Below are 13,630 nucleotides of genomic sequence, written 5' to 3' on the forward strand. Positions count from 1 at the left end.
GATGCAATCAATTAAAAAGGCTGTCAAAATGATTCATCAGTGAATCGCATCCAAAATAAAAGTTGTGTCTTCTTATATGTTTGTGCATTGTGTATATTTAATATTTATGTATGTGTGTGTGTGTATATATATATATATATACAGTGTACACACACATATGTAAACAACACAAACTTTTAATTTGGATGTGATTAATTACAGTTAATATAGAAAGAAAGAGAGAAAGACTTCTAAACTTCTAGTTTTCTAGGCCTGAGAAAACCATTTAAAATATATTTAAAAAATTGTGACTGTTGGAGCCCTATACTAATACTAATTCTCAACAAATAAGGCCAAATATTATGCAATATGCTTACCAGGATCTTTAACTCCTAAGTAAATATGAGCATGTGGGAAAACACAGCCATAACACGTTCAAATAACATGCAGTATTATCATCACAGAACATGACTGAACAGTGTAGACTCTGGTGCTGCTGTGTGTGGATGTTTCAGCGGTGTGACATTGTGACAGGACTCACAGTGGGCTCCTGGCGTCGACACACATCTCTCAGGTGAAGGCTTGTGACAGACACTGTGACCTCTGCAAGGGCCCCCCAGTGATAGTGGCACCCAGGAGACCTCACGCTTGTAACCTGAAGTCATAATCTATGAAGTACTAAAACAAAGCTGCCTCAGATCAAGGTCAGGACACAGCCTGAGGAGCTGAAGATGCTTGTTGATCTCACAAGTGCAAAACGTTCCTGAGAGTACAGACTGCAAAACAGCATAATACTGAGCCATGACCAACAAAAATATTCTGTATTATTACATCATATAAAATACATTGCACCTGTTATGTATAACGCTACCAGTGGAACCCACATGAATTCACCAAGCTGTTCTCTCTAATGCTAAAATTCCAATAGTGTAGTGATTTATGAAGCACAATGCACTCAGAAGTTGTTTTCAAACCAAGCAACTTTCTGTTGCTCAACGCATTTGTCAAAATCTTTTGTCCTCACACCAAATTCCTGTATTCCTGGATTCTTAAATGACTGGACATCACTGGACAATGCTAAATAAATATGACCACAGCTTTACACTGAAAAAATTAAATGACTTCTTTAAAGAAAATTCTAGGGTTAATACATTAAGCGTAATGGAGGAAATCTGTGGCATTGATTACCATTAAATTAATTAAAATGTCCTTTTTTCTACACAAAAACAATAGAGAGTGGAAATCAACATTGACTTAAATTTTGTCGACTGAGCTTAAAGGGTTAGTTAACCAAAAACTGTGTTTTACTCACCCCCTTGGCATCCTAGGTGTACATCTTTCAGATGTGTTGCACTGCATCAGTCCAAGAGAATTTTAATAAAAATCTCATCCATTAACAAAAAATTGTCTCATATGGCTCCGGGGGTGGACAAAGGCCTCCTGTAGTGAATCGATGGCTTGTGGGGGAATGACGGATGAGGTCAGCTTTGCTAAAGTATGGAAAACAAATGGTGGTTTTCACGAGACTCACTGGTGCATGTGCAGCGCTGACCTCCATACGTCATCCTCCCGGGACTGCTTCTGTTTTACAACAGTGTGCGCAAGCTAGATTAAAGTGATTATTACATTTTGAATATGGATATTTTTCTTACTTTGTTCACCCCTGGAGCCATATTTTTAATGGATTTGCTTTTTATTAAACTTTTCATGGACCGAGTGCCATTAAACAGCTCGAAAGATCACAATTTTTTAAATAACTGACTGAATTTGTATGAAAGAAGAAAGTCATATATACCTAGGATGACTTCAAGGTGAGTAATTTATGGGTTAATTAATTTTGGGTGAACTTACCTTTAAAGAAGAAGCGCATGAGTTGCATGGACTAGTTTTAGTGTCATTTTTAAAGCATGATATTGTAAATCACCACCTTCTTTCTGACTGTCAGCGAAACATCTTTGTGTTCAACCGATTAAATAGAAGAAAGAGATATGAGTTTGAAACATCAGAGGGACATTTGTGTGTGCGTGTGTGTGAACATGTTGAAATTGCAATCTATATTTAAATAAACCAGTAATTGTATGCATTCATAATCATATAGATTGAACTAATAGAAAGAAGAATATAATATGGATCAGTGTCTGCTTTTTGCATACTAAGGTTAATCAGTTGTTCCTTTCAAATTAAGCTGCATTTAGTCATTAGTCTCTTATTTGATAAAATTGCTTGAAATTCAGTTTTGTTCCAATTCAAATGAAAGCTCTATATGTGATGAGCCATTGCTGAAAGGTTACATTCCAAACCGACAACAAAAAAGTAGTATAGGTGTGTATCTGTAAGCCACTTAAATGAAGAAAAGCCTGTGTGATGATGCATTTCACAAACAGCAGATGAATAGAAGTGTTTATTCAAACGAGCACCATTCTGAATAAAACAAATTCATCATGTCCATGTGTCGAGGAGGCATAAAACTCTACCCTCATGCAAAGGTCACTGTAAAATGTACAGGTATCTTTATTGCGGAGAAGATCAAATTCTTTTAAATGTTTACGTCTTTTTATTCTCTATATAATCTTATTGATTCTTATTGCACCCTCCCCTTTGATATATTTTAGCATGTAACAATTCATATCTCGTTTCCCTGGTTTTTGTGTCTTGATCGTTTGGTTATGGTCGGCTTTCTTGCTGCGTCAGAAGCATCCGTAAACATCATTTACAACAATAGTTCCCTATTATGGGTTATCATATACATCAAACGTCGATGTCACTTCATGTACCATTCTCTCTTAGAAAATCAAAACGTTTTAAAAACCGTATCGATAAAAAAACAACACCGTCGAGGAAATCCAACTTAAAAAATGCAATAGTGTGCTAGATCATGAGAGAGTCTCGCCAACAGAAACTCCAGGAATTAATGGCGCCAATGTCCTACGCATTGTTTGTGTGCATTCTTGTCCGTTATGCAAGGAAAATCGTGATCATTGCGTCTTTTGGAGCCTAAAATTCGTCTTTGTTTCTGTCTCCGACCTCATACGGTCGTGACTCGCATCACCACCTCGCGGTTGGTGGCGGTTCCGAGCCGCGTGTCGCTGGGCCGCAGCTGGCTGAGGATGTGGAGGATGGTGTAGCCGCAGTGGTGGTTGAGGATAGTCCTTAGCCGGCGCACTCGCTGGCGCCCCCTGCTGCCGCTGGCCAGGCCGTGAGGGGTGCTGCGTGCACCGCGGATGCCTGCCTTACTGCTGGAGCTCACCGGGTCTCCCAAGTCCTTCGACTTCTCATAGTTCAGTACTTTCCACTGCTGGTTTACAGCCTGCCATCGCTTGAAGATTCTGTACACGGATGAGCCCTCGTGGATTATGAGGCCTGTGAGGAATTAGAGATTAGTGGATGTTATTGACTCATCCATAAAAATATGGACATTCACTATCACTTTACAATAATCTTCAGTTTGTCAGTACAAACTGCAACAACATTTCTGACAGCATCAGTTCATCTAGGTTCGTATTATTTTATAATATTATATATATTACATAGATTAACATCAGATTATACATAACAAACAAACATCAACGTTGTTAATAGTATAATAATGTTATAAACTGTCAATAATATAACATTTGTAAATGTTTTTAAAACTAAAAAAATAAGAATTAGAATGCTGTATGACATTAATTAACATTAGTAACATTTCATTTTCATGCATTATTAATGTACATACAAATATGAATAACATATTTTTTATAACTTTATAATTATATAAAATGTTGAAAATACATGATCTTTTATTAGTTAGTTACTTTTATCTTTTTCTTCACAATATACTATATGTGATTTATTTAAATGTTATTCTTAATAATACAAAAAATAAGAAATAATAATAGTAATATATTTATAATATACTGAACAAACATTAAGACATTAAAATATTTATAATTTATATATACAAACGCAATTTTTCTAATTATAAAAACCTTATTTTTTATGATATTACAAATATTTAATTTTACATAATAGTAATATATTACACAAATTAAAAACAGTAACAGTTATTGTATTCTGAATAAACATTAAGAAAAATATAAATGTGTTGTACGTTAGTACATTTATAAATTATTATGTTAAAATGCATTAGTATATGCAGAAATTAACATTAACCAAGACCAAAATATGCTTAAGAATTATTAACTAATATATTAACTGTTAACAAACATTTTTGTAAAGTTCTCATAATTTCCCTATAACAAATTTATACTTCTATATGCAAATGTTTGTATATTAAGTTTGTTATGATTCAAAATTCTCATAGTTTGTTTTATAAAGCCAAAAGCATAAAGGAAATCAGGTTCTAATTATTTAAAAAAAATTGATCCATGATGTTTTGCTTCTCACCTATGCACACAATGTCCATGAAGCCGTACATGCCGTAGCAGATCTGGAAGAGCAGGTCCTGGCGCTGCCACTTGGCCGACGGGCTGAGAGAAGACCACACCAGCCACGAGATACTGGCGAGGAGGAAGAGTGAGCCCAGGATAATGGCAGCGATCTGCACCTTCTCAATCACCGTCAGAGAAATCGCCTGCCACTGAAACACACAGCATTTAAAAGATGAGACAGCATCTTCTTGCTTTGCTTGTCGAAGCCTATAAATAGAGACACTGGCCAGTGCTTGGCCCTGACCCAGATACTTCACAGTTTGAGGCTGACGCTTTACCTGCAGAGGGTTCTTGGTGCTGATGGCCAGGACTTGGTACTTGAAGTAGCAGAGCTCACAGCTCCAGGAGCCTCTCTCGCTGATCCAGCGAATCAGACAGGGCTGGTGGGTGCAGCGCACGGAGCCGTCGCAGCGGCATGGGCTCAACAGCTCCCCCTGCAGACAGGGGAGAAATGGTTCATTTTCATTGACTTCCATCAAACATGATAACTTCCTCTGCCTCTGAAATGCCCTGTTTTTTGCTGATGTCACCAAGGCTGTGAGGCAGGAAGAAATAATATTAACCAATGGCAGTAACACCAATCACAGTCGAATCATTACAGTTAAATCCTGATCAATGCGATCAAGTTTCACCCTAAATTGTTTCCAGCTTAATATTTGTTTTACCTTGGTGAATTTTCGTGGGAAATGACATTTTATGTTCTATTTAACCAGTGTTGTTATTGTTAACTAAATCTAAGCATATGAAAAATTATTGGTAATTGAAATAAAACAGAAATAAGATAAAACATCAATATTAGAAAACTTTAACACTGAAATGAAAATTAGAAATAAAATATTATTTAAAATTGAAACAATATAAAAAATAAAGCTATATAAATATTTTTAAAAAGCTGATAAAAATCACAAAAGTGAAAAATTGATTAAAAAAATTGATTAAAATTAAACTAAAATATGAAGGAAAACTCAAATAAAAGCTATTCAAAAGACACCGAATTTGTAACAGCGGAATGTAAGATTTTTGACAAGCCAAACATGTCAATCTCTGAGAAACATGTAGTTTATTTAAGCCACAAAATAAACTTTGTTCATTCTCTAAAATAAGTATAATGAACTACGCAATAAAGCATTCAGAACATCTCCAGCATTTTTTACAATTCCCAAAAAGCAAACAGTTCAGCACTCGCGCACGTTATCACGTCTGTCAAATACTAACATTTGCAAAATTACAACTAAAAACATCAACATAAACACACTCACGGGCATCAATCACTTCACCGAATACTGGCCAACTAAGAAATAAATAATTATCTTACAATCCATCTGTTTTCAAATCCCCATCTCTTAAATATCACAACTTCTGTGTCTGTCAAAAAAGAACGTGCACAATAAATACTAGTATTTACAAGAAGCAGTAGCCCAGCGAGTACACGCAATTCCTGGAAAGCCCACATTACTGGATGTCTTCACTACAACATTGGTTTCTGAGAAGAAAGGATCAAATGTGGCCTGAGTGGCTTCGACATGCTGTCTGTCAGAGATCGTAACGTACCTAAATCATAATACGTGTGAGTTCTTCACCCACTGAAAATGACAGGTGATCTTGACTTCTCAAAGCAATTTTTTTTTGCACGAATTACAAGCACAGGGCCCTGGGTAAGAGAACACACACCTCAATATCCATTTATGACCGGACGCTGCCACACACACACAGTGTTGTGGTCGAGTTGATTTACGTAAATGAGTTATTACTCATGAACCCATCCGCCATTGCAAATGCTAAATCGATGAGGGACACAGCGGGCTTTCATGCGGCTGCTGACGAGAGCTTTAGACTCCAGACTTAAGAGCGTGTGAAGAGGGACTGAAGGATCTGAAGAGTATGCAATTAATAGACGTCCTCTGCTGGTCCAGACACTCAATCAATACACACCTGAGAGACAGATACAGCTCTCGCTCTCTGGGTGAACTGACGGGAAAAATCATTTGAGAAGTTCAACTGGAAATGCAGCGGCTCTTGCGCTCTGTCACTATGGTGCATGTGGATGCTAGGCTGTTGTCAACAAAAGAGGAGCTTTCATTTTAATTTAGATGTATTTAGTGAGAAACCATGAATCAACTAACATTACCGATGCAACGGCAGCATTTCGAGAGCTGCCAAGAGAAAATTCAATAGATAGAATGTGAATAACAAGTGGAGTATGAAGAACAGGAAGTCCAACCAGGGGGCAGAGATACAGTACTGTAAGATTGATGTAATCTTTAGAGAAAGACTGCAAACAAAATAAACACTGAATGGCTTCTGAAGTACTCAGGTACTGCGGCATAACAGAAAAGAGAATAGAGCAAAGCAATCTATGGTCATCAATTGATTCGTTAACTGTGGGACCAGCGTGTCTAAATGCAATTTTGAGGTGTGACTAGAATAAGAACCGATTTAAGCTTAATAATCACTATTGATTCTGTTGACAAACACAGACTTATAATGTGTTCAGTTTGTCTGAATAAAGACAGATACAGGCCAGTAAAGAGATCAGAACTTTACTCTGCACTACTGAGCAGTCAATCCAGCATGTGAACAAAATATGGGATTTTTTAAATTCATTTAAATGTAATATATATTAGGTTTTTTTTTTTAAATACATAAATAAAAATGGTATTTAATAATAAATAATATTAAATCTGTAAATAACCATTAATGGACTTAAATAATAATACAAGAGCTGTTTTAAGTTTAATAATCACTATTTATTCTGAGGAGAAACAGTTTTATAATATTTTTTATAATCTTTACAATATGAATAAAAAAACAGGTCAGTAAGGAAAATAAAACAAATGAAAAATTAAATACAATTATTAATCATTATAAATACATTTTATTTTTTTTAAATACACTTTATTTGTATAAATAAAATGTAAATGAAATTAATACATTTTTTATTAAATAATAAATAATATTAAATAGATAAATATTAAAGATTAATTTAAATAATAATAACAAAAAACGTTTTAAGCATAATAATCACCATTGAATGATGAGTATTCAATTCTGAGGACTCTCAATTTGTTTGATAAACAAAAAAATGGGCCAGTAAAAATTTAAATAAAATATAAATAAATACAATATAAAATGTAATTGTTTGTAATGTAATTAATGTAATATTTAATAATTAATTAAAATGTAATGTATTCATTATATAATTCATTGAATTATAAAGTTAATTTATTAAATATAGTTAAATCATACATTATATTACATAAATATTAATATTATGAATAATATTCATTAATTTGAAAAGACAACAGCAGCAACAACAGTAATAAATTTTAATTTGAATCAAATAAATTGATATATTTTATTGTGGAAAAAAATAGAAAGTATTAGGATTCTGAACATTTTAAAACTAAAAAGTTACTGAATAAGACATATTTAAGACTCTGTACCAGTCACTACTTAAATAATTGTGACACTGTTCATTGTACCTCCGTTATAAAAAAGGATGTTCTTGCTTCAATTAACCAAAATCATATATCAGTAACAAAAGCTCTCTCCATTTTTATACTGTAATTAGCGCTCAAGTCATTCTCTGCACATAGTAATCATTGACAAAAAAGCTTTGTTCTCTGTGTGAAAAGAGACAGCAGCATCGTGGCAGATCCCACTTTGGCCCTAAAACGAAATATTTCAAAAAACCTCTCTCAGCTTAATCTGATAAGAGCTCGTATCCAGAACAAGCACATCAAAACAAATCAGTTTTACATGTTTCATAAGCCCTGACAGATCAGAATGCTGACTAATGAGGACTGATATCCCATCTGCCCCTTCAGCACGCCACTCATATTAAAAACAATGAGGACTTTAATTCCTGGAGCTATATGTTTGTGTTGTCATTCATCTATATACTGTAGCTTTCAAACGAGAGTCATCATTATGCAGCCGCATTGTGAGTCAATCACATGAGCCATAAAAGGTTCAGAAATCTGGATAACAAGCGACTAAATAGCAGTGTTATTACAGTAGTTTAAAACAAAAACCATATATATATATATATATATATATATATATATATATATATATATATATATATATATATATATATATATATATATATATATATATATTTTTTTTTTTTTTTACATATGTGAAACAAGTTTTTAATTATTGTTCTAAATTATTATAATTAATTTTGATTCCCTTTTAAGTAGTATTATTATTCATTTAAATTCTGTTTTATCTTTTTTTTTTTTAAGTGTCTATATGCTGAAATTCAGTGGGGTCCAGTGTTGTTTTGAAGTCCAGTTTTCTTCAAAATATCTTCTTAAGTAAAGTAAAAAAAAATTACAAAAAAAACCTTAAACTTATTTTATTTCTGCTAGTTGATAACGAAATCTAAAATAATGATACGGGCCTATTTAAATAAAACTAATAAAAATGCACAGAGCACAATTACCAAAATTTTAACTAAAATTTTAATATTATATAATTTTATATAATACTATTTAATTTTAATATTATAAAAATGAATTAAAATATTTCTAGAAAAAATAGTATGTCTATACTAAATTAACACTGCTAAACAGGTGTGACATCAAAGACAGGAAAAAATATTTTAAAATATTATATTCTAAATATTATACACTATTATAAAATATGTAAGTGTTTATTGACTGATTTCAAGAACCTCCAAATAGAATCAGGCAGTGGTAAATTATCTACAATAAAATAATGAAATATATGAAATTTAGAATGGTGTGTGTATATGTGTGTGGTAGAATCCACAGCTACTTTTTTTTATTTTATTCTTATTAATTTTAATTCCTTTTTATGTTTTAAAGAAATGTCCATGCACTGAATTTCAATGGGGTCCAGTGTTGGTTTGGAGTCCAGTGTTTCTTTTGTGTTTTGCATAATGGCATGATTTTGTGATTTTATGATTTTGTGGCTAAACGGTGCAGTTACAACTTCCATCAGCAGAGACTAATGCCCCCTTGATCTAAAGAGGTCAGTTCTCGAAATTCTGATTAAATTGAATGCTAATGAATAATATTATAACTATGAATAACAGATCTTAAATTGCCTGAACGCGAACTCCTTGTGTCTTTATTCTAGCAGCTGTTTTTCTTCTGTCAGTCCGGCACTTTCAACAGCTCATTAAACCATTTACCTGAGAGGCAGGTTTACACTAAAATGCATCTTGCATTGAAAATAGACACCGAGGCTGACATAATCAGATGGACTGCCAGATGGATTGTGTTGGTACATCACTAACATCTTTCCATATTAGCTGATGTCTACAGCTAACTTGCAGCAGACGAGCTTGACAGGTTTCGCACATCTGTTGTTTCTCAGCTTGGCTGTTGACCAAACATCCATCCTGTGTTCAGCCTATCCCATACAAATACAAACACACACTGATTTATCCATGAGTATCTGATTATACTCTAGAATAGTCATTCAATTCACTGGATAATGAATCAAGCAGGTCATCCATAACGAGACAGAAAACGTCGATCTATCGATCTATTTTGCTGCTTAATAATTTGACAATTAAAAAGTGAACTGTGTTGCCTATTATTTTAATCGTATGATCTCACTGAGTCTTGTTTTTCCTAACATTTCAGTTTCAGACCATGTGAATCCTGCTCCTGGCCCGCATGAACTCACCAGTGTTTGCATTGCAAATGAATCAGCTTCAGGCTGCCCTGGGCTTTAATACCCACACTAGGATCTATACATTTCCATACAGAACGTCATTGAGATGTCTACTGCTAATAAAAAAACAATAGAGAGGTTAATTGGGTGGGCATATAGAACCTGTAAATCGACAGTCTCCAATGACATACCTGTAAACCCATCAAAAGAGAAATGCATTATTAGCCTACAAGCTCTGGTCTTTGTTATAGACGGTGTGATGCTGAGCTAAACAAGCTGTCTATACTTCCCAAACAATTTTTCTAGTTATTTATACTCACTTTAATAGATTTAACATTTACAGTAAAACAAGCAACACTATAGAACAATGCATAATGCATTAACACAATAGACAATATAAAAACTAAACAAAATGCATATTATACACAAAATTATGCAGTGTTCATGTTATAGTTAGTTTACATATATATGATAAAACTATTATACAACATTTACTTAACTATGCAGATTATGTTTCTGCTTATAGTCTAAATTAGGTAAGTTTCTTGTTTTTTTGTTATTATTGTATATTAAACTGTATCAGTAGTAGTAGTAGTATTAGCCACATGTTGGTGTTCATCCAAGTGTTTTACATAAGTACAAATTAATGTAATTAATAATTAATTCATAATACTATTGGACAACATGTACAGTACTTAGCGCATAATTATATTGCTGAGCTGTTTACAGTTATGCTTTGTTGATCATAGTATTAATCACATTTCAGCATTCATGCAAGTGTATTTGCATATTATCTAAAAAACATATTGCATAACTATTTAGTGGAGCTGTTTACAATTTATGCATTGTTGTTCATGTCATTATTATAATACTGAACCACAATTCAGTGTTCATATCAAGTTGTATTTACATTTAAAAAATGAGCAATGTTAATGAACAAAGTGTATTTTGTGGAGCTGTACATACTGTAGTAATTCACTACAGCAACAATAACAAGCAGCACGTGCAGCACGCATTATAATGTACCACCGAAATGTACTGTACAATAAAAAAGGGAATTATGAGCATTAACATAAAGACCCACACAGGCCTTGTTATTGTGCTCACACACGTGATATAAAACAGCGTTTGTGTACCTGCTCGGGCCCTTGGAAGCAGATTCGACACTGAGGTGTTCTCATGCCGCTGCCCGTGCTGCTGGAGAGGCTGACCGCGTCCAGGCCCGCCTGCAGTCTCGGGTCTTTCTCCTCAAACGCCAGACTCCTGGGCCTGGGGTCGCTTCCGTAGTATTCTTCCTCGTCGTCGCGGCTGGAGCAGTCAGCGAAGGGCGGCCAACCGCAGCCGCCCATCCCGAACCCCCTCATGCTGCTGCTGGGTCTGTTCGGCTCTGCGTCACTGTCGGAGCGTCCAGAACCGGATCGCATGAAAACCAGCACCTTCAGTTCGTTAAAAAACATGCGGATCCGGTTCTTGAACATGTTTGACTACATGAGTATGTCGTATGGCTTAAGTTAATTTTTTTTATGGTTTGCGAAAGGGGTGATTATTATTTTTTTCGTAATTTAATTTGTATTGATTTATATATATATGTGTGAATATTATTACTAATTATTGTTGTTATTATTATATCATATTATTATGTTTATGCATTATTAATGTTGTTGTTTTTATTAGTATTATTATAATTGTTGTTGCTGTTATTGATCACCTCAGGCCTATTATTAATATTTTATTTGACAGAAACGCAGTTGTTACCCTGAAGTCTCAGAGGAAAGTGTCCAATCCAAAGGTAATTGGACAGAAAAATCTTTGGGCTTATGTATGTGCCTGTTAGGGCCGATGTTGTTTCTCTGATACAATCATGATAGGGCGAGAGGATGACAATAATAAGCATAAGGTATTGCAATAAATAGCCAGCAATGCATTGTTCCATGTCTAAAGAGATGTAATTTTCATAAACTCCCAGCAATCCAAAGCCTGGACGCACGGATGAGAGACAAGGAAGATGCAAAATGGCATTTCAGAGCATCGCTGCCACATACAGTTATCGTCGGGGGATCCTTCAGCATAAAAACATAATCCAAAAGAGCTGAAAGTTGGATTCGGGTGCAATCCTATAGTTTTGTTTATTGTTCATCAGAGGCGTCATGACGAAGCTTTCACATCATTTCCTTGTGCATCTTCCAATCGACAAATTCCAACGCCACCTCCCATCCCAAACGCAGAGCTCAGAACAATCCATTAGGTTGGTGTTTTAGAAACAGCAATAATAATGGCAGTATTGTCTGAAGAGCTGGGGGAAAATGCAAGCATCTTGGCTCCATCTGAAGTTCACCACCATCAACCCTCCCGGCCGATATGGTTCCTCGCCACGTTCAAAGGAAGATGGGGCCTCCAGAACGGAAATATAAAAGGCACCGTGCGCAGGTTCGCCTATTTTCCTTCTTTGCAGGGTGTAGTAGTTAGTCTGAGCTGCTGCTGCTTTGGATCGTAATGTGATGTTGATGCTGCTCCCCTCTGATTCATCCTCGAAATGGACGTTCTGCCGTCAACATACGGCGCTTGTTTCCAAGGCGCGCTCTCGCCCAATCAAAACGATTCATTTACAAACGTGTCGCTGCCGTGCGCGCTCCTGCTCCATTCTCCCGTGGGAGATTCCAAGAATGCTGAATTTTGACGGGCGCCGCTGTCCAAGGTGCTGATCTCTCGTAGTGACGTTTCCTCTGCGTGTCAAAGGCACGCGGCGGGAAATATAAATGAGCTTTAAGTGTCAGATCTGCTATGCGGCACCTCATGAACTGTGGAACACAAAATAGAAGCATATTTGTGAAGATTAACCCATATTTTCAAGCTCAGGCAACTATATTTACACAATACAGGCCTATTTAAAATGTGATAGGGACATGAAAATGTTTTGCATAACAGGATTGACCCATATAAGGACGCATTCATGGCTTTACCTGATGGCTCAGCACTTTAATGCAGTTTATTGATTGGGATTCTTGTCAACTTCTGCAGCTCTTAAAATTGATCTTTCACACCCTGCCATTGCATTTATTGCACGCTGTGCTAAGCAGCTAGGACCTGCAAGAATGAAGTGACAATTCTTTCATTCATTACTACTGTACCTACTTGATGTTCTACTGATACAGATTTACAACTGACACTAAAAGGTATATGGACACTTGATGTTTCAATGTCACTGTATTAAATAACAAAATATAAAATTAAGTGGCATTTATGAAACAAAAAAAGATCATTAATAGTGCATAATTTTGGCAGCACTCAAAAACTGAGGTGCATAAGCTTAGATCAATGAGGCCTATGACCAATCAGTTCCACAAAGAAAGACAAAACCTATGCTTACTGAGAGAAAACAAGTTGATACAAAACATGAGGGTTAAAGTGATGACCCTGGTTGGTACTGAGCTGTCAAAGTGATCCTCTCTGGTAGTACAGATCAATCTCCAACAAATCATTACACATATATTACCAATTTATTGTTATGGCATGACTGTGCTGCACAAAAAAGGCATATAGTGTGTCCATTCTGCACATCAATAATTGAA

General features: G+C 35.2%; 1 protein-coding gene across 1 annotated transcript; it reads right to left on the reverse strand.

Moving 5' to 3' along the window:
• Positions 1-2,367: 2,367 nt before the first annotated feature.
• Positions 2,368-12,869, reverse strand: LOC127944392 (E3 ubiquitin-protein ligase MARCHF9-like). The gene is made up of 4 exons (XM_052540281.1): positions 11,198-12,869; positions 4,688-4,843; positions 4,366-4,558; positions 2,368-3,339 (listed from the first exon to the last, which is right to left on the reverse strand). Exons 1-4 carry the CDS (start codon positions 11,537-11,539, stop codon positions 3,005-3,007), a joined length of 1,026 nt encoding a protein of 341 aa, XP_052396241.1. The 5' UTR covers positions 11,540-12,869; the 3' UTR covers positions 2,368-3,004.
• Between the last annotated feature and the right edge of the window lie 761 nt (positions 12,870-13,630).

This window comes from Carassius gibelio, chromosome A23 (assembly GCF_023724105.1).
Source record: "Carassius gibelio isolate Cgi1373 ecotype wild population from Czech Republic chromosome A23, carGib1.2-hapl.c, whole genome shotgun sequence".
Lineage (NCBI taxonomy): Eukaryota > Metazoa > Chordata > Actinopteri > Cypriniformes > Cyprinidae > Carassius > Carassius gibelio.